This window comes from Panicum virgatum, chromosome 9K, assembly GCF_016808335.1.
Source record: "Panicum virgatum strain AP13 chromosome 9K, P.virgatum_v5, whole genome shotgun sequence".
Lineage (NCBI taxonomy): Eukaryota > Viridiplantae > Streptophyta > Magnoliopsida > Poales > Poaceae > Panicum > Panicum virgatum.
Window position 1 is genome coordinate 40,673,424 of NC_053144.1, and position 19,245 is coordinate 40,692,668.

The 19,245-nt window shown below is 43.4% G+C and overlaps 4 protein-coding genes across 4 annotated transcripts; 2 read left to right on the forward strand and 2 right to left on the reverse strand.

The window, feature by feature from the left end:
- Positions 1-224: 224 nt before the first annotated feature.
- On the reverse strand, positions 225-5,897 carry LOC120647989. Its single transcript, XM_039924780.1, has 7 exons — positions 5,884-5,897; positions 5,111-5,658; positions 4,556-4,668; positions 4,209-4,307; positions 3,831-3,897; positions 3,681-3,718; positions 225-3,580 (listed from the first exon to the last, which is right to left on the reverse strand). Exons 1-7 carry the CDS (start codon positions 5,895-5,897, stop codon positions 3,527-3,529), a joined length of 933 nt encoding a protein of 310 aa, XP_039780714.1. The 3' UTR covers positions 225-3,526.
- Positions 5,898-7,054: 1,157 nt separating this feature from the next.
- Positions 7,055-8,974, forward strand: LOC120651416. Its single transcript, XM_039928890.1, has one exon. The coding sequence runs from the start codon at positions 7,145-7,147 to the stop codon at positions 8,600-8,602; it is 1,458 nt and encodes a 485-aa protein (XP_039784824.1). The 5' UTR covers positions 7,055-7,144; the 3' UTR covers positions 8,603-8,974.
- A 1,886-nt stretch (positions 8,975-10,860) lies between these two features.
- Positions 10,861-14,138, reverse strand: LOC120647990 (nascent polypeptide-associated complex subunit alpha, muscle-specific form-like). Its single transcript, XM_039924781.1, has 6 exons — positions 14,135-14,138; positions 13,566-14,053; positions 11,941-12,039; positions 11,564-11,630; positions 11,414-11,451; positions 10,861-11,313 (listed from the first exon to the last, which is right to left on the reverse strand). Exons 1-6 carry the CDS (start codon positions 14,136-14,138, stop codon positions 11,260-11,262), a joined length of 750 nt encoding a protein of 249 aa, XP_039780715.1. The 3' UTR covers positions 10,861-11,259.
- Positions 14,139-15,456: 1,318 nt separating this feature from the next.
- LOC120651417 lies at positions 15,457-17,376 on the forward strand. Its single transcript, XM_039928891.1, has one exon. The coding sequence runs from the start codon at positions 15,547-15,549 to the stop codon at positions 17,002-17,004; it is 1,458 nt and encodes a 485-aa protein (XP_039784825.1). The 5' UTR covers positions 15,457-15,546; the 3' UTR covers positions 17,005-17,376.
- Positions 17,377-19,245: the final 1,869 nt, after the last annotated feature.

A 19,245-nucleotide genomic window follows, 5' to 3' on the forward strand; every position in this document is an offset into this window, starting at 1 on the left:
CGTGGCTATTTAATCCATGATGAATATCAACACCATGGTGATTGTCTATGATGTTTATTTTCGTCACAGAATTTAGATTTGGGTTGGGCTAAGACATGCATTGAGTCTATTTTATGATGAATTAGAAATGTAACAGATTGTATCCGTGAAGATTATGACTAAAATGTCTAAGGCTCAATTTGTGACGAACATTATGCGAAATCGTCACAAATATTGCTTTATGCTGGTTTTTCAACAATCTGTGATGAAAATTTATTGCCACACCGTCTGCTTTTGATTGTTGGCACTGGCATCGTGCCGGCTCCCCCTGAGCCTTTCTTTTTTTAGATCACACAGTACAAATCTGACACTCACAACGCACGCATACTCACCCTATGAATATACGTACACAAACCCTACCTCTATGATCATCTTCGAAAACTGAGCCGGCAAATTCTCGAGATTGACGAAGTCACGACAGGTGCTCGCTATCGATGGGAACGTCGCCTACCACTAAATGCACAATGCTGTTAAACCCAAGAATATTCGCTCCCATGGAGAGTCGAACTCAGGACCTCAGGTACTACCGAGGCTCTTTTAACCACTAGGCTACAGGCCCTTTGGCCCTACAAGCCTTTCTCTAATATCGTCACGGTTTGAAAAGCAACACTCCTCTCATAGTTATGGAAATATCCGGATTACGGGGTTTGAAATGAACTCTAACTTATACTAAACACAATACAAGTCTCGTATCAAACTCATTCATATATTCAACACATATTCAACAGTTGTTGCCTTGCGTCAATATGCTGCCTTCTCGCTTAAACTTTGGCGCATTGCCCGGACCCGCCTGCTTGTCACCCAAAGTTCTTTTTGTGTATATTACTGCTACTTCAACTCTGGTAATCTGTGACGATTGATGAATATATAATTTCTTTTTGCTGGAAAGAGACTTCCATTGGCGTTGCTTATTCAATCAATTGCACGTGGAAATCACTTTCCAAGAACGGTTACTAATATATGCATGATGTAAGAAGTTGCCGGTGGATTGATTTCCATAGGAAGCCTTCTTCAGGAAGACATTGATCTTGCTATGGAAATTTGTTCTCGCTACGAAAAAGCATCATCTGAGTCTTGGTCAGGAGCGCATCATTTATCCGTGTAATAGATGCCAGAACAATCGTCTCCACGAAGATAGCGTGGTGAGATCTCAGTTGGTACGCTATGGTTTTGTCGAGAATTACACCATCTGGAAGTTTCACGATGAAGTAGATTCGAGTGTCACTAGTGCATCCGAACGAAACTATTCGATGCCCTCGCGGTGAATCGAACAGGACAACCACCCTCACCATCATCAACAACAACGGGTGGCAACAGTGCGAATCGTGATTACGTCAACATTGATGAACTTCTCCAAGACATGGTAGGCAATGATGGTGATGGGGATGGTGATGAGTAGGGTGATTTGTTGGGGTCTGAAGATGTAGAGATTTTTGAGAATCTTGCTAACTGTATGGACCAAGATGATGTTCTATTTGGGTATCTGAAGTGGCTCAAGAATTTTAAGAACATGAAGCAGGCGGCAATTGATCCACTTTATAAGGATTGTTCGAAGCAATGAACGACATTGCGTTTTAACCTCCAATTGCTGATGCTGAAGTCTCAACATGGGTCGTCCGACACTAGCTTCAACGACCTATTATGTATGCTTGCTGGCACATATTATGATGGTAACAAGTGCCTGCCAACACCTATCAAGCAAAGAAGATGATCCGGCCAGTGTCGATGAAGCTTAAAAAGTTCCATGCTTGGACTAACCACTGTATCCTGTATCGGGGAAAGTATGAGAACTTGCAGAGCTATCCGCACTGTGGCGCGAGTCGGTACAAGAGGAATGCCAGTTATCATGCCAACATGGATGACGAGGGACCCAAGAGTAGGCAGAAGAAGACGGCTAAGTAGGATCCCAGTTCCTGAGGATGAGGAAGAAGAGGGCTACGTGCAGAGAAAAAGTCCTGCCCTGTCAGTGTGGTATCTCGCTGTGATCAATCACTTGCGTACGCTATTCGGGAACCCAAAGGATGCCAATCTGATGTCGTGGCATGCATCGGCAGAACACATCAAGGGCAATGGCAAACTACGACACCCCTCCGATGGCAAGCAATGGAATAGTTTCACTGCCAAGTTCGCAAAGGAGTTTAGTGACGAGGTGAGGAACATCAAGTTCGCACTAAGTACCGATGGGATGAATCCATTCGGTGACCTCAGCAACTCCCACAACACTTACTGGTCATCCTGACCATCTACAACCTACCTCCCTATCTATGCCTAAAGTGTAGGTATATCTTTTACTAACCATGCTTATTTCTGGCCTGAAGCAGCCATGCAATGATATAAATATTGTGACACCCCAGCACAGGGCTTAATAGGATACTTATACCAACAAGTTGCAACTTCTTTTTCGGAAGCCGGTCTCAAAAGAACTCTGAGGTTAAGCGTGCTTGGTCTGGAGCAATTTAGAGATGGGTGACCGACTGGAAAGTTATTCACGGGTGCGCACGAGTGAGGACAAAGTGTGCAGAAAATACTTGTATTGGTGTGTGAACACAGTCTATGTTCTAGAAAACTGCCAGATGTAAGTGGGCCCGGCCTCGAGGAGGCGGGACGTTACAGAATGGTATCAGAGCCGAATCTCGCGATTTCACGAGCATGTACGGGCGTCAGTGCGCAGACATGAGCACGGACGCGTGGGGACGCAGATGCCACCGGCATGTGGACGGGCGCGTGGCGGGTCAGTGCGCGAACATTTAGGATGCGCCGTTGGCACTAGATGCACGAACATGGCACAGAGACCATTGCCAATGGACGCACAGACGTGGTACATGGGCTGTTGGCACTAGACGTATGGGACGTGGCCAAGAGAGGACGTTACTGGCTTGGAATTGACCGACGAGGATGTCGGTCACTCAAGGGGGTGAGTATGTGACACCCCGGCCCAGTGCTTAATAGGATTAATAGGATACTCATACTAACAAGTTGCAACTTCTTTTCCGGAATCCGATCTCAAAAGAACTCTGAGGTTAAGCGTGCTTGGCCTGGAGCAATTTAGGGATGAGTGACCGACCGGAAAGTTATTTCCGGGTGCGCACAAGTGAGAACAAAGTGTGCAGAAAAGACTTGTGTTGGTCTATGAGGGTAGTCTATATCCTAGAAAGCTGCCAGATGTAAGCGGGCCCGATCTCGGAGAGGCGGGACGTTACAAATGTGTTCTTGAAGCCACTCATAGAGGACATGAAGATGCTATGCGACGGTGAGGTCAAAATGATGGATTCATCCGTAAAGGAGTTCACTCTAAAAAGCCATAATCTTTGTCACCATCACCGATTACCTTGGCCTCTTCGCACTGTCCGGGCAGATCAAAGGCAAGTCTGGTTGTGTAGTTTGCATTGACGGTACCTGCTACACGCTCGCCTCCATCCCTCCTGCTGGTGTGTCTGCGCTTTGGGCCTCGGAAGGGTCATCCGATGACTCCTTGTTGGCTTCTTCTTCAGGGCCTTGGCTGTCTGCTCGTCAAAAATCGTTTCTTCATTTGTGACCCCATCTGGAAAACAGGTCCTCTCCGACCAGTTAGTCTTCCAAGGGATAAATGCATGTGACAAATAAAGCTAACACTAGCTCAGGCAATGTGAATGTGTGTTCACCTGAGATACAAGGGCGTAGAGTAGAAAGGGTGATATAGCTGCACGTAAATTGGACGACAGCCATGTAAAAAGGGGAATAGAAAGGTAGAAATGGTCAATAATAAGTAGAAATTTCTGAATAATGAAACAGCAAAAGCATCTGAAATTTACCCAAGGCAGACTCTTGCAATAATAAGCTCAAAGTTGTCATGAAGCAGGACCTCAGCCCAAACTCGTACTGCACAGAGGTTTATTATCAGCAAAGTCTTGACACTTACTACATTTGTGCCACAAAAGAATGCTTGCAAATCTCAAAAACAATCTTGCAAGAATATATGCATCGTATAAAGGATTAGTTTTTTTCATCAAACAAACCTACAGGCAGCATCTCTTATCTGCTGATGGAATAGGCTCATATAGCTATGAAGAAGAGTAAGGAGAAATAAGCATAATAAGAGGTAAATCTTACAACTGACCAGCATCTTAAACCCGCAGAATAGACAAAGTGCAATTAAAGTGCATTGCTTGGATTTTGACTTAGGGTCATACCTTCAATGGAGGGTTATCAGGTGCAAGGGCCTCAGCGACAAATTGAGGGCCCAAGGCTGACCCTCCGATTGAAGTGAAACAACCAGATGGTGATTGAATCTGCATTTACACCATGTTATAAGACATCAGCACAATAAGGAATGTGCCAAAAATCTCAGCAAGATAAGTAGCACATAAATGTCATACAATGCACATTCCTAAAATACCATATATTGGAAACATCCAAAGCACAATTACCGGTTTATCGGCGAAAACCTAATGCTAGAATCATGGTGGAATATTTATAGGATGCAGGTAGATACAATATGACTGTAACACACACAATCTCGTTCCATTCAATTTCTCACCTGCAATTCCCTTTTCTGATCAATCACCAAGTCTGTATTTGGTCCATACAAACAAACAATCACAGAAAACTCATTTCCGATATCTTCTTTTACAGATACCTTCAGCACTGTAACTAATAATGAATAAATATCACAGACAACATATTGAAAGTAATCATTGTTGTACACATGAATCATTGTTCATATTATTTTCTAATACTGCAAGCATGATAGCAGGAGTGACAAAACCCAAAGGAAATACTATGCAGTGACAGTAAGGAGTATCTAATCTCCTACAGTTTGAGATAAGCAAGTTCTGCCACAGTAACTTCATATGCAACTGGGAACACAAAGTAGCAGGAAGCAGCCAAGCATTCCTTATTACAGTGGGAAGAAAAGGGTGATATCCTAGTGCCAATGACGGGTAACATTTATGCAACTGTGTATGCATTGTTTCTATAACACGCTGGCCTCTAGAATCATTTGCTATAGCATGTGGCTCAGCCGCTCAGGTGAATGGGTGAGGAATTTGTATGGTACTACAAGCCGTGCAACTGCCAAGGAGCAGGAACTCACATAGATTCGTGAACTCGCCACAGGAGGACGCAACAAGACAGGCAAGTACCTCGGTGTAGGAGGCGCCGGAGGCGGCAGAGACACGAGCGGAGACTAACCGGTGTGGAGGGAGGGAGAGGTCACCGGCGGGATCTAGGATTGGACACCGCGGGATGAGAGAGGGGACGGGGAGAAGAGGGCCGTTGGCGGGGGATGGCGGCGATGGAGGGGAAGGGGACCGCAAGGAGGTCCCTTCCAGGCGGTGACGTGGTGAGGCTCCTCCCGGTGCCCGGCGGAGAGGGGAGGGGAGGAGGGCAAGATGCGGCCGGAGTGGAGGACGCAGAGAGGAGGGAGGCGAGGGGCGCGGTGGCGGCGGGCCCCACCCCTTTCCCTCGCCGGAGGAGGGAAGGAGGTGGCCGGAGCGGAGGAGGGCGAGGGGAACGGCGGCGGAGAGGAGCGAGAGGGAGCGAGAGAGGGAGGGGGCGGTCGGCAGACGCGAGAGAGTTTTAACTGGATTCAACAAAAAAATCGGGTCTGGGAATACATCCAGTAACGGACCTGTAACGGACCTGGTGTGGTGCGTTTAACTCCCATTACTAATGAGGCTGGGCTGGGCTCCGGAGGTTTCATTGGTAATTGATACAGACTCATTGGTAATGGGCGTTAATGATGTCCGTTACCTTTAATATTTTTTTGTAACAGGCCACATAGGCCTGTTACCAATGATGTGTTATCTATTTGAAGTTTTCATGTAGTGCTAGTCCCTCGGTCCAAGTCCAGCATCCGTCCTTTACCACTCCCGGTCCATCGGCACGAACCCGCATGACCTTCACCTTCGCCGCTGACCACTACCTCCGAGTTTCACGTCTACGCACCACAAGCCAAGAGACACGTTACACGACACGACTCACGCCACGGTTAGTCCTCAAACTCTACCCGAAACACCAGCTCGTTGGCAATCGCTCATCATCAGGCTCGAACCACAAGAGCACATATCAACTTTGTGTTCACACCTCCATACTAAAGTTTGGTCCTGTCATGTCGGATGTTTAGACACCAACTAGAATTATTAAATATAAGCTAATTACAAAACCAAATGGATAAATGGAGGCTAATTCACTAGACGAATCCATTAAGCCTAACTAGTCTATGATTTTCATATGTTGTGCTACAGTAAATATGTGCTAATGATGGATTAATTGGGCTTAATAGATTTGTCTCCCTGAATTAGCCCCGACTTATGCAATTAGTTATATAATTATTAGATCATGTTTAGTCCTCTTAGCTAATTGGGATCCAAATATCCAATGTGATCCGGACTAAAAACACCCACTTATTAATTCCTAACAGTATTAGCCTCTCCGTCGTCATCAACTTAGTCATTTCCTAACATATACAAGACCATGACGACTCCTTATGTAGTGCAGATACATACGTTCCCATCAAGTTACTACTAGAACACAGCCATACTAGATATCTTTGTTTTTTGCAAGGAGCGATAGTAGATATCAATTGATAGTTTATCATCTAATTCTATCCTTTTGTCATATATTGAAAAACATCTTTATGAAAAGTTGAAATTTTTTTTCAGTTTTACAGCTGACAAAGAAATACGAAACAACGACATTTGTGGTCGTTAATTTAACAGGAATCTATTAATTTATATCCATGTACTTTTTAATTAAGTAAATTTTGTAATGAATAATAAGTATTTATGCATAAAATTATTATATTTAGTGATGATTGATGTGACACTGAATTTATATGGTCATGCAATGCACCAATCAATCTTCTGTGCAGGAGATGTAACATCTTCCAATCAGATTTATCTCATTTAATTCACCGTTGATTTATAGCATGCTGAATCTTTCTTACTACACTTGCAACTATCATAATTATTCATTAGAGTTACATATATGGGAGAACATGATTGGCTAGCCTACCTACCACACTTCCACTGCATATTTAAACGTACACACTATCATCCTGCCAGTCCAAATCCACAACCAAACATCAGCGAACATACACATAGGCACACAGAATACATAGTTCAGCATGGAGGCAGCCATATCAGCAGTAGCAACTGAAATATGTAGCCGAATGATATCCTTTCTGATCAAGAGGTACAAGGACAAGACTGAGATAGATGAGAAGCTTGACAGAGTGCAGCAACTCTTACTGAGGATCCATGCAGTTGTTAATGAGGCAGAAGGGAGATACATAACCAATCCTATTATGCTAAGGCAACTCAAGTGTCTTGTGGAGAGCATGTACCGAGGGTATCACATTCTGGATGTCTTCAGGTACAGACCTTTATTGGAAAGAATCTCTAATGAGGGCGTTAAAAGCTTATTATCTACTCAGTGGGCTTCTTTTTCTCCAATTCCCTTTAAGCGTTCTCGTACACTTTCTCGTACCGCAAGAAATTTTCCTGAATCGTCTAAAGATCTGCAGAGTGTACTGGAGAATTTAGAATCTGCTATTGCCAACATGAATGAGTTTGTTGTGCTGTTGGGGGCGTGCGATCCTTGCCGCAGGCCATATGACATGTACCTTTATACAGACAACTTTATGTTTGGTCGCCATGTTGAGAAGCAACACATCATCAACATCTTATTGCAAGGTTCTGAAGAATATGGTGCTCCAACAGTCCTTCCAATAATTGGTGGTTGCAGAGTTGGTAAGAAAACATTGGTTAGCCATGTGTGCAAAAATGAACGTATCAAAGCGCAGTTTTCTTCCATAATGTTTATTGATGGAGACAACATGTGGAGAGTGGACGAGGAAAATCTTCGTAATGGGAGGGTGTTAGCTGTTGTTGAATTTGTTACTGACGTGGATGATGAAGACTGGGTGAAGTTCTACTCAACTATAAGACACACAGCAGTTGATGGAAGCAAAGTGATAATCATTAGCAGAATTCAAAATCTTGCGAGGTTTGGAACCATAAAGACAGTGTTTCTAAACAGTTTGACTCATGAGGAGTACAGATTCCTCTTCAAAATGTTAGCATTTGGAAGCATAGATGAAAAGGATTACCCACAGTTGGCAGCAATAGCAAGTCAGCTAGCAGTACTACTGGGAGGGTCTCTCGTGACTGTGAATGTCATTGCAGAGTTGCTGCGAAGGAACCATGATTTTAAGTTCTGGCTTCATATACTGCAGAGGTTCAAGGGAACGGTGGATAACAACATATCAATGTATGGTGATCATCCAAAAGATATCCTTGAGAAGGAGCGGCCAATAGACATCACTAATTTGAACTCATGTCCCTCATCTCTTTGTCTGATGGCCCCTCGAGTTCAAAGGGGTGATAATTCCTCGGAACATAAGTTAGACCATTTTTCCTTTGGAGACCTGATAACTGGATCTTTTGCCGTACCAAAGAACCAATTTGTTTTGTTTGTTTGGGAGTCACGGCTACCTCCATATACGAAGTTTGTCGCCGATGTTGCTTATTATGAAAAGAATGAATGCTCAATCTCTCCAAGGAAGCGGCGGTCCATTGTTTGATCCTTGTGAAGAAAGTTAATGTTTTTCCTCTAACACGTAGCAGAGCTGCGTCTCTTTGTATTAAGAGAGAAAAGTGGTACAAAATACAAGATGATTGCTCCACACCTTGGACCAAAGCGAGGAAAGTGCTTTTTACAGATTGGAAGAAAGTTACTGTGATATTGTGTGTCCTTATTAGTATATAGGCACATACAAATTTAATGTACACATATGTTTTTTTTTTCTTGGAGAAGCATGCATGTACCTGCTGAACTCTTAATATTTGCAGTCATAGATTTGTACATCTAGTGATTTCCTAATCTTATATATATGTCTTATATGCATTTTCGAACAAGTAGTAATACAGCTTCTCTATAACATTCTCAAGGATCATACCATACTGAGTGCAAGTTGTATTATTGAAGACACGGAAGTGAAGCAAAATAAGTATATCCGGTTACAGGGGCTTTAAACTCATGTTACAATCCGATCAAATCATTTGTCTGAATGATTATAATTTTTTTTTGTGGACATTTGGAAGCAATGGATGACGAATGTGCGACCAGCAAAATAAAGCAGGGAGCAAAGTGTTAATGTCCTTTGGAGCATATGCGACGTCTGAATTTGTGTGCAGTTTTCCGTTTTGTGTGCAGTTTGGTGGTGGACTTTCCATTGCTTCCCAGCTGGGTTCGTGAACTGAGTTAAGATGTGCTGAATCTGCTTGGATTATAGAAAATGTGAGCGAATCCACTTTTAGTTCGTTGTATACAAATGCAACCAAGAATATCTTTTCACCGGTTTCTTATTCGCCTGATAGCTGTGACCATATGTAATGTGTGTGATAGAAGATACTTCTTTATTTCACTGGCTGATGCAAGCATGCTGAGGATCGGACTTGGCGGACCAGTCAGAGCCACATTCAATGTGGTCATATAAGTTAAGCGTCTAGATCACAATTGGTGCCATTTTCCTGGTTATCATTATCGTCATTAAACTCAGGCTGAGCTGACTGGTTCTCACAAGCTTCTTCAGAGTGCATGGAGACAGAGCGATGCTTATCACAATTTGACTAGGTCATAAAGATTTTATATCAACTGTGTGATAGGAATGTGAACCAACCAAATAAAACGGCCGCATCTTTTGATGACTAAGTAAAGTATAATAGTTAAACTTAATAGCAGAAAATCATTATATCGTCTTTGATAACTATGAAATAGACAATTCAGGTTCATATCATGCAGGCAGATTATGTTGCCTCGCAGATTATTGTTACAGTGACGGACATAATAATACTGGACATTTCTTCAATGCTGCTGGTGGGTCTTCGCAATACAATTTGCACATATAACATTTTAGGGTCGAAATAAATCAGTGGTCGTAGCATAAGAGGGCGAGGAATGAATTAGGCAAACTAAAAATCATAGCATAGAGTCTTCACTAATTTGCACAAAATATAAACTAGATCATACTATCCAGATGTACCACGATTGTTTATGTAATGGGTAATCCAACCAAAAAGCTTTGCATCCCAGAACCAACCCTAATAAGGGCTTGTTTGGCAGCGGCTCCTCCAAAAATAGTTCCGGCTCTGGTTCCTCTAGTGGAGTAGCTTCTCTGGTGGAGCTGAAGCCGTTTTGAAAAATATTTGGCAAAATGACTTCACTCTATTTGTCGTGAATGGATTGGAGAGGTCAATGTCCAATATACCCTTAGCTATTTGACGTGTTTGTGCAGCTGACTTCTATATTTGCACTGAGTTTACAATTTTAAATTATGTGAAAATAAATAAATATCCATAATACTCTTATTTTATATTTTCTATTTTTTCATCCTATTTCCTTTTCTTTTTGTTTTTCTTTCCTCTTTATCCATTCCACTGTCCATCGATCCAATCCATCCTCACGCTAGGAGCAGCAGTCACCCATCGGCGGCGCGGCTGTTGTAAGCAGCAGCGGGGAGCCACCGGCAGCCTGGAAGGTGTGCAGAAAGAAGGCCGCCCCGGTGCCCCAGCCTCCCGTAGCCGTCGCCGCTCGACCTCCCGCCGTGCCCAGCCGTGGCATAGACTTTGGCACTGCTCGGCCTCCCGCCATGCCGCGCCACGGGATGAGCTCCCGGCCCACACGGCTTAATAGGATACTCATACTAACAAGTTGCAACTTTTTTTTCGGAATCCGATCTCAAAAGAACTCTGATGTTAAGCGTGCTTGGCCTGGAGCAATTTAGGGATGGGTGACCGACCGGAAAGTTATTTCCGGGTGCGCACAAGTGAGGACAAAGTGTGCAGAAAAAACTTGTGTTGGTCTATGAGGGTAGTCTATATCCTAGAAAGCTGTCAGTTGTAAGCGGGCCCGATCTCGGGGAGGCGGGACGTTACAAATGTGTTCTTGAAGCCACTCATAGAGGACATGAAGATGCTATGCGACGGTGAGGTCAAAATGATGGATTCATCCGTAAAGGAGTTCACTCTAAAAAGCCATAATCTTTGTCACCATCACCGATTACCTTGGCCTCTTCGCACTGTCCGGGCAGATCAAAGGCAAGTCTGGTTGTGTAGTTTGCATTGACGGTACCTGCTAGCCTCCATCCCTCCTGCTGGTGTGTCTGCGCTTTGGGCCTCGGAAGGGTCATCCGATGACTCCTTGTTGGCTTCTTCTTCACCACTGCCTTGTGCCACTTCTTCAGGGCCTTGGCTGTCTGCTCGTCAAAAATCGTTTCTTCATTTGTGACCCCATCTAGAAAACAGGTCCTCTCCGACCAGTTAGTCTTCCAAGGGATAAATGCATGTGACAAATAAAGCTAACACTAGCTCAGGCAATGTGAATGTGTGTTCACCTGAGATACAAGGGCGTAGAGTAGAAAGGGTGATATAGCTGCTCGTAAATTGGACGACAGCCATGTAAAAAGGGGAATAGAAAGGTAGAAATGGTCAATAATAAGTAGAAATTTCTGAATAATGAAACAGCAAAAGCATCTGAAATTTACCCAAGGCAGACTCTTGCAATAATAAGCTCAAAGTTGTCATGAAGCAGGACCTCAGCCCAAACTCGTACTGCACAGAGGTTTATTATCAGCAAAGTCTTGACACTTACTACATTTGTGCCACAAAAGAATGCTTGCAAATCTCAAAAACAATCTTGCAAGAATATATGCATCGTATAAAGGATTAGTTTTTTCATCAAACAAACCTACAGGCAGCATCTCTTATCTGCTGATGGAATAGGCTCATATAGCTATGAAGAAGAGTAAGGAGAAATAAGCATAATAAGAGGTAAATCTTACAACTGACCAGCATCTTAAACCCGCAGAATAGACAAAGTGCAATTAAAGTGCATTGCTTGGATTTTGACTTAGGGTCATACCTTCAATGGAGGATTATCAGGTGCAAGGGCCTCAGCGACAAATTGAGGGCCCAAGGCTGACCCTCCGATTGAAGTGAAACAACCAGATGGTGATTGAATCTGCATTTACACCATGTTATAAGACATCAGCACAATAAGGAATGTGCCAAAAATCTCAGCAAGATAAGTAGCACATAAATGTCATACAATGCACATTCCTAAAATACCATATATTGGAAACATCCAAAGCACAATTACCGGTTTATCGGCGAAAACCTAATGCTAGAATCATGGTGGAATATTTATAGGATGCAGGTAGATACAATATGACTGTAACACACACAATCTCGTTCCATTCAATTTCTCACCTGCAATTCCCTTTTCTGATCAATCACCAAGTCTGTATTTGGTCCATACCCATGTTATACAGTCGTCCGACTAATCGCGATTAGTCGACCTTATCGCTCCGCTGGCTTCGATAAGTGAAACGACTAGCTTTTGTCGATCAGATGTCTGATCGTCCGACTAATCGTCGCCTAATCGCGATTAGTCGTCCGACTAGCTACTTGGACGATCAGGCCAAAACCAAAAGATGTCCAGCAGACCAGCACTCCAGCCCGCCGCCCGTACTGGGCTCAATTAGGCCCATTAGCTACTTGCTGGTTGCCTGCTGCCCTGGTTTAGTTGTGTTCTTTTTAAATTTTGAATTACTTGCTCACTTGTTGTAATGCTGTTACACATTTAATTTCAGCTACTGACTTCAGTTTTTCTCTTTGTAATTACAGTTTCAGTAACAGAACAGCAAGGATATGGAGTGTGGGACAAGAATATGGAGTTCTGGACAGTTCAAACATCAAATCTCACAAGTGTCACCAAACTGACTATCATTGTGGTGTTCCTACTTGCTATATAGTATATAAGTACATATACATGTACATATATGTCGTGGGATATATAGGACAACTATAGAGACGACTAGGACCGACTAGGGTCGACTAATCGACCTGATCGACGACTAGTCGCGACTAGTCGCCTTATCGGTGCCATGGCGACTAGGTTCGACTAGACGACTGTATAACATTGGTCCATACAAACAAACAATCATAGAAAACTCATTTCCGATATCTTCTTTTACAGATACCTTCAGCACTGTAACTAATAATGAATAAATATCACAGACAACATATTGAAAGTAATCATTGTTGTACACATGAATCATTGTTCATATTATTTTCTAATACTGCAAGCATGATAGCAGGAGTGACAAAACCCAAAGGAAATACTATGCAGTGACAGTAAGGAGTATCTAATCTCCTACAGTTTGAGATAAGCAAGTTCTGCCACAGTAACTTCATATGCAACTGGGAACACAAAGTAGCAGGAAGCAGCCAAGCATTCCTTATTACAGTGGGAAGAAAAGGGTGATATCCTAGTGCCAATGACGGGTAACATTTATGCAACTGTGTATGCATTGTTTCTATAACACGCTGGCCTCTAGAATCATTTGCTATAGCATGTGGCTCAGCCGCTCAGGTGAATGGGTGAGGAATTTGTATGGTACTACAAGCCGTGCAACTGCCAAGGAGCAGGAACTCACATAGATTCGTGAACTCGCCACAGGAGGACGCAACAAGACAGGCAAGTACCTCGGTGTAGGAGGCGCCGGAGGTGGCAGAGACACGAGCGGAGACTAACCGGTGTGGAGGGAGGGAGATGTCACCGGCGGGATCTAGGATTGGACACCGCGGGATGAGAGAGGGGACGGGGAGAAGAGGGCCGTTGGCGGGGGATGGTGGCGATGGAGGGGAAGGGGACCGCAAGGAGGTCCCTTCCAGGCGGTGACGTGGTGAGGCTCCTCCCGGTGCCCGGCGGAGAGGGGAGGGGAGGAGGGCAAGATGCGGCCGGAGTGGAGGACGCAGAGAGGAGGGAGGCGAGGGGCGCGGTGGCGGCGGGCCCCACCCCTTTCCCTCGCCGGAGGAGGGAAGGAGGCGGCCGGAGCGGAGGAGGGCGAGGGGAACGGCGGCGGAGAGGAGCGAGAGGGAGCGAGAGAGGGAGGGGGCGGTCGGCAGACGCGAGAGAGTTTTAACTGGATTCAACAAAAAATTCGGGTCTGGGAATACATCCAGTAACGGACCTGGGGTGGTGCGTTAATTAACTCCCATTACTAATGAGGCTGGGCTGCGCTCCGGAGGTTTTATTGGTAATTGATGCAGACTCATTGGTAACGGGCGTTAATGATGTCCGTTACCTTTAATATCTTTTGTAACGGGCTACATAGGCCTGTTACCAATGATGTGTTACCTATTTGAAGTTTTCATGTAGTGCTGGTCCCTCGGTCCAAGTCCAGCATCCGTCCTTTACCGCTCCCGGTCCATCGGCACGAACCTGCATGACCTTCACCTTCGCCGCTGACCACTGCCTCCGAGTTCCACGTCTATGCACCACAAGCCAAGAGACACGTTACACGACATGACACGACTCACGCCACGGTTAGTCCTCAAACTCTACCCGAAACGCCAGCTCGTTGGCAATCGCTCATCATCAGGCTCGAACCACAAGGGCACATATCAACTTTGTGTTCACACCTCCATACTAAAGTTTGGTCCTGTCATATCGGATGTCTAGACACCAACTAGAATTATTAAATATAAGCTAATTATAAAACCAAGTGGATAAATGGAGGCTAATTCACTATACGAATCCATTAAGCCTAACTAGTCTATGATTTTCACATGCTGTGCTACAGTAAATATGTGCTAATGATGGATTAATTGGGCTTAATAGATTTTTCTCCCTGAATTAGCCCCGACTTATGCAATTAGTTATATAATTATTATATCATGTTTAGTCCTCTTAGCTAATTGGGATCCAAATAGCCAATGTGATCCGGACTAAAAACACCCACTTATTAATTCCTAACAGTATTAGCCTCTCCATCGTCATCAACTTAGTCATTTCCTAACATATACAAGACCATGACGACTCCTTATGTAGTGCAGATACATACGTTCCCATCAAGTTACTACTAGAACGCAGCCATACTAGATATCTTTGTTTTTTGCAAGGAGCGATAGTAGATATCAATTGATAGTTTATCATCTAATTCTATCCTTTTGTCATATATTGAAAAACATCTTTATGAAAAGTTGAAATTTTTTTTCAGTTTTACAGCTGACAAAGAAATACGAAACAACGACATTTGTGGTCGTTAATTTAACAGGAATCTATTAATTTATATCCATGTACTTTTTAATTAAGTAAATTTTGTAATGAATAATAAGTATTTATGCATAAAATTATTATATTTAGTGATGATTGATGTGACACTGAATTTATATGGTCATGCAATGCACCAATCAATCTTCTGTGCAGGAGATGTAACATCTTCCAATCAGATTTATCTCATTTAATTCACCGTTGATTTATAGCATGCTGAATCTTTCTTACTACACTTGCAACTATCATAATTATTCATTAGAGTTACATATATGGGAGAACATGATTGGCTAGCCTACCTACCACACTTCCACTGCATATTTAAACGTACACACTATCATCCTGCCAGTCCAAATCCACAACCAAACATCAGCGAACATACACATAGGCACACAGAATACATAGTTCAGCATGGAGGCAGCCATATCAGCAGTAGCAACTGAAATATGTAGCCGAATGATATCCTTTCTGATCAAGAGGTACAAGGACAAGACTGAGATAGATGAGAAGCTTGACAGAGTGCAGCAACTCTTACTGAGGATCCATGCAGTTGTTAATGAGGCAGAAGGGAGATACATAACCAATCCTATTATGCTAAGGCAACTCAAGTGTCTTGTGGAGAGCATGTACCGAGGGTATCACATTCTGGATGTCTTCAGGTACAGACCTTTATTGGAAAGAATCTCTAATGAGGGCGTTAAAAGCTTATTATCTACTCAGTGGGCTTCTTTTTCTCCAATTCCCTTTAAGCGTTCTCGTACACTTTCTCGTACCGCAAGAAATTTTCCTGAATCGTCTAAAGATCTGCAGAGTGTACTGGAGAATTTAGAATCTGCTATTGCCAACATGAATGAGTTTGTTGTGCTGTTGGGGGCGTGCGATCCTTGCCGCAGGCCATATGACATGTACCTTTATACAGACAACTTTATGTTTGGTCGCCATGTTGAGAAGCAACACATCATCAACATCTTATTGCAAGGTTCTGAAGAATATGGTGCTCCAACAGTCCTTCCAATAATTGGTGGTTGCAGAGTTGGTAAGAAAACATTGGTTAGCCATGTGTGCAAAAATGAACGTATCAAAGCGCAGTTTTCTTCCATAATGTTTATTGATGGAGACAACATGTGGAGAGTGGACGAGGAAAATCTTCGTAATGGGAGGGTGTTAGCTGTTGTTGAATTTGTTACTGACGTGGATGATGAAGACTGGGTGAAGTTCTACTCAACTATAAGACACACAGCAGTTGATGGAAGCAAAGTGATAATCATTAGCAGAATTCAAAATCTTGCGAGGTTTGGAACCATAAAGACAGTGTTTCTAAACAGTTTGACTCATGAGGAGTACAGATTCCTCTTCAAAATGTTAGCATTTGGAAGCATAGATGAAAAGGATTACCCACAGTTGGCAGCAATAGCAAGTCAGCTAGCAGTACTACTGGGAGGGTCTCTCGTGACTGTGAATGTCATTGCAGAGTTGCTGCGAAGGAACCATGATTTTAAGTTCTGGCTTCATATACTGCAGAGGTTCAAGGGAACGGTGGATAACAACATATCAATGTATGGTGATCATCCAAAAGATATCCTTGAGAAGGAGCGGCCAATAGACATCACTAATTTGAACTCATGTCCCTCATCTCTTTGTCTGATGGCCCCTCGAGTTCAAAGGGGTGATAATTCCTCGGAACATAAGTTAGACCATTTTTCCTTTGGAGACCTGATAACTGGATCTTTTGCCGTACCAAAGAACCAATTTGTTTTGTTTGTTTGGGAGTCACGGCTACCTCCATATACGAAGTTTGTCGCCGATGTTGCTTATTATGAAAAGAATGAATGCTCAATCTCTCCAAGGAAGCGGCGGTCCATTGTTTGATCCTTGTGAAGAAAGTTAATGTTTTTCCTCTAACACGTAGCAGAGCTGCGTCTCTTTGTATTAAGAGAGAAAAGTGGTACAAAATACAAGATGATTGCTCCACACCTTGGACCAAAGCGAGGAAAGTGCTTTTTACAGATTGGAAGAAAGTTACTGTGATATTGTGTGTCCTTATTAGTATATAGGCACATACAAATTTAATGTACACATATGTTTTTTTTTTCTTGGAGAAGCATGCATGTACCTGCTGAACTCTTAATATTTGCAGTCATAGATTTGTACATCTAGTGATTTCCTAATCTTATATATATGTCTTATATGCATTTTCGAACAAGTAGTAATACAGCTTCTCTATAACATTCTCAAGGATCATACCATACTGAGTGCAAGTTGTATTATTGAAGACACGGAAGTGAAGCAAAATAAGTATATCCGGTTACAGGGGCTTTAAACTCATGTTACAATCCGATCAAATCATTTGTCTGAATGATTATAATTTTTTTTTGTGGACATTTGGAAGCAATGGATGACGAATGTGCGACCAGCAAAATAAAGCAGGGAGCAAAGTGTTAATGTCCTTTGGAGCATATGCGACGTCTGAATTTGTGTGCAGTTTTCCGTTTTGTGTGCAGTTTGGTGGTGGACTTTCCATTGCTTCCCAGCTGGGTTCGTGAACTGAGTTAAGATGTGCTGAATCTGCTTGGATTATAGAAAATGTGAGCGAATCCACTTTTAGTTCGTTGTATACAAATGCAACCAAGAATATCTTTTCACCGGTTTCTTATTCGCCTGATAGCTGTGACCATATGTAATGTGTGTGATAGAAGATACTTCTTTATTTCACTGGCTGATGCAAGCATGCTGAGGATCGGACTTGGCGGACCAGTCAGAGCCACATTCAATGTGGTCATATAAGTTAAGCGTCTAGATCACAATTGGTGCCATTTTCCTGGTTATCATTATCGTCATTAAACTCAGGCTGAGCTGACTGGTTCTCACAAGCTTCTTCAGAGTGCATGGAGACAGAGCGATGCTTATCACAATTTGACTAGGTCATAAAGATTTTATATCAACTGTGTGATAGGAATGTGAACCAACCAAATAAAACGGCCGCATCTTTTGATGACTAAGTAAAGTATAATAGTTAAACTTAATAGCAGAAAATCATTATATCGTCTTTGATAACTATGAAATAGACAATTCAGGTTCATATCATGCAGGCAGATTATGTTGCCTCGCAGATTATTGTTACAGTGACGGACATAATAATACTGGACATTTCTTCAATGCTGCTGGTGGGTCTTCGCAATACAATTTGCACATATAACATTTTAGGGTCGAAATAAATCAGTGGTCGTAGCATAAGAGGGCGAGGAATGAATTAGGCAAACTAAAAATCATAGCATAGAGTCTTCACTAATTTGCACAAAATATAAACTAGATCATACTATCCAGATGTACCACGATTGTTTATGTAATGGGTAATCCAACCAAAAAGCTTTGCATCCCAGAACCAACCCTAATAAGGGCTTGTTTGGCAGCGGCTCCTCCAAAAATAGTTCCGGCTCTGGTTCCTCTAGTGGAGTAGCTTCTCTGGTGGAGCTGAAGCCGTTTTGAAAAACATTTGACAAAATGACTTCACTCTATTTGTCGGGAATGGATTGGAGAGGTCAATGTCCAATATACCCTTAGCTATTTGACGTGTTTGTGCAGCTGACTTCTATATTTGCACTGAGTTTACAATTTTAAATTATGTGAAAATAAATAAATATCCATAATACTCTTATTTTATATTTTATATTTTTCATCCTATTTTCTTTTCTTTTTGTTTTTCTTTCCTCTTTATCCATTCCACTGTCCATCGATCCAATCCATCCTCACGCTAGGAGCAGCAGTCACCCATCGGCGGTGCGGCTGTTGCAAGCAGCAGCGGGGAGCCACCGGCAGCCTGGAAGGCGTGGAGAAAGAAGGCCACCCCGGCGCCCCAGCCTCTCGTAGCCGTCGCCACTCAACCTCCCGCCGTGCCCAGCCGTGGCACAGACTTTGGCACTGCTCGGCCTCCCGCCATGCCGCGCCACGGGATGAGCTCCCGGCCCACCCGGCCTCCCGCCGTGCCCCGCCGCAGCACGAGCTCTCGGCGCCGCCTGGCCTCCCGCGCTGCCGCGGCACGAGCTCTGTTCGCCACCCGGTCTCCCACTCTGCCGCGGCACGGGCTCCGTTCGGGCCATCTCGAAGGGTAAA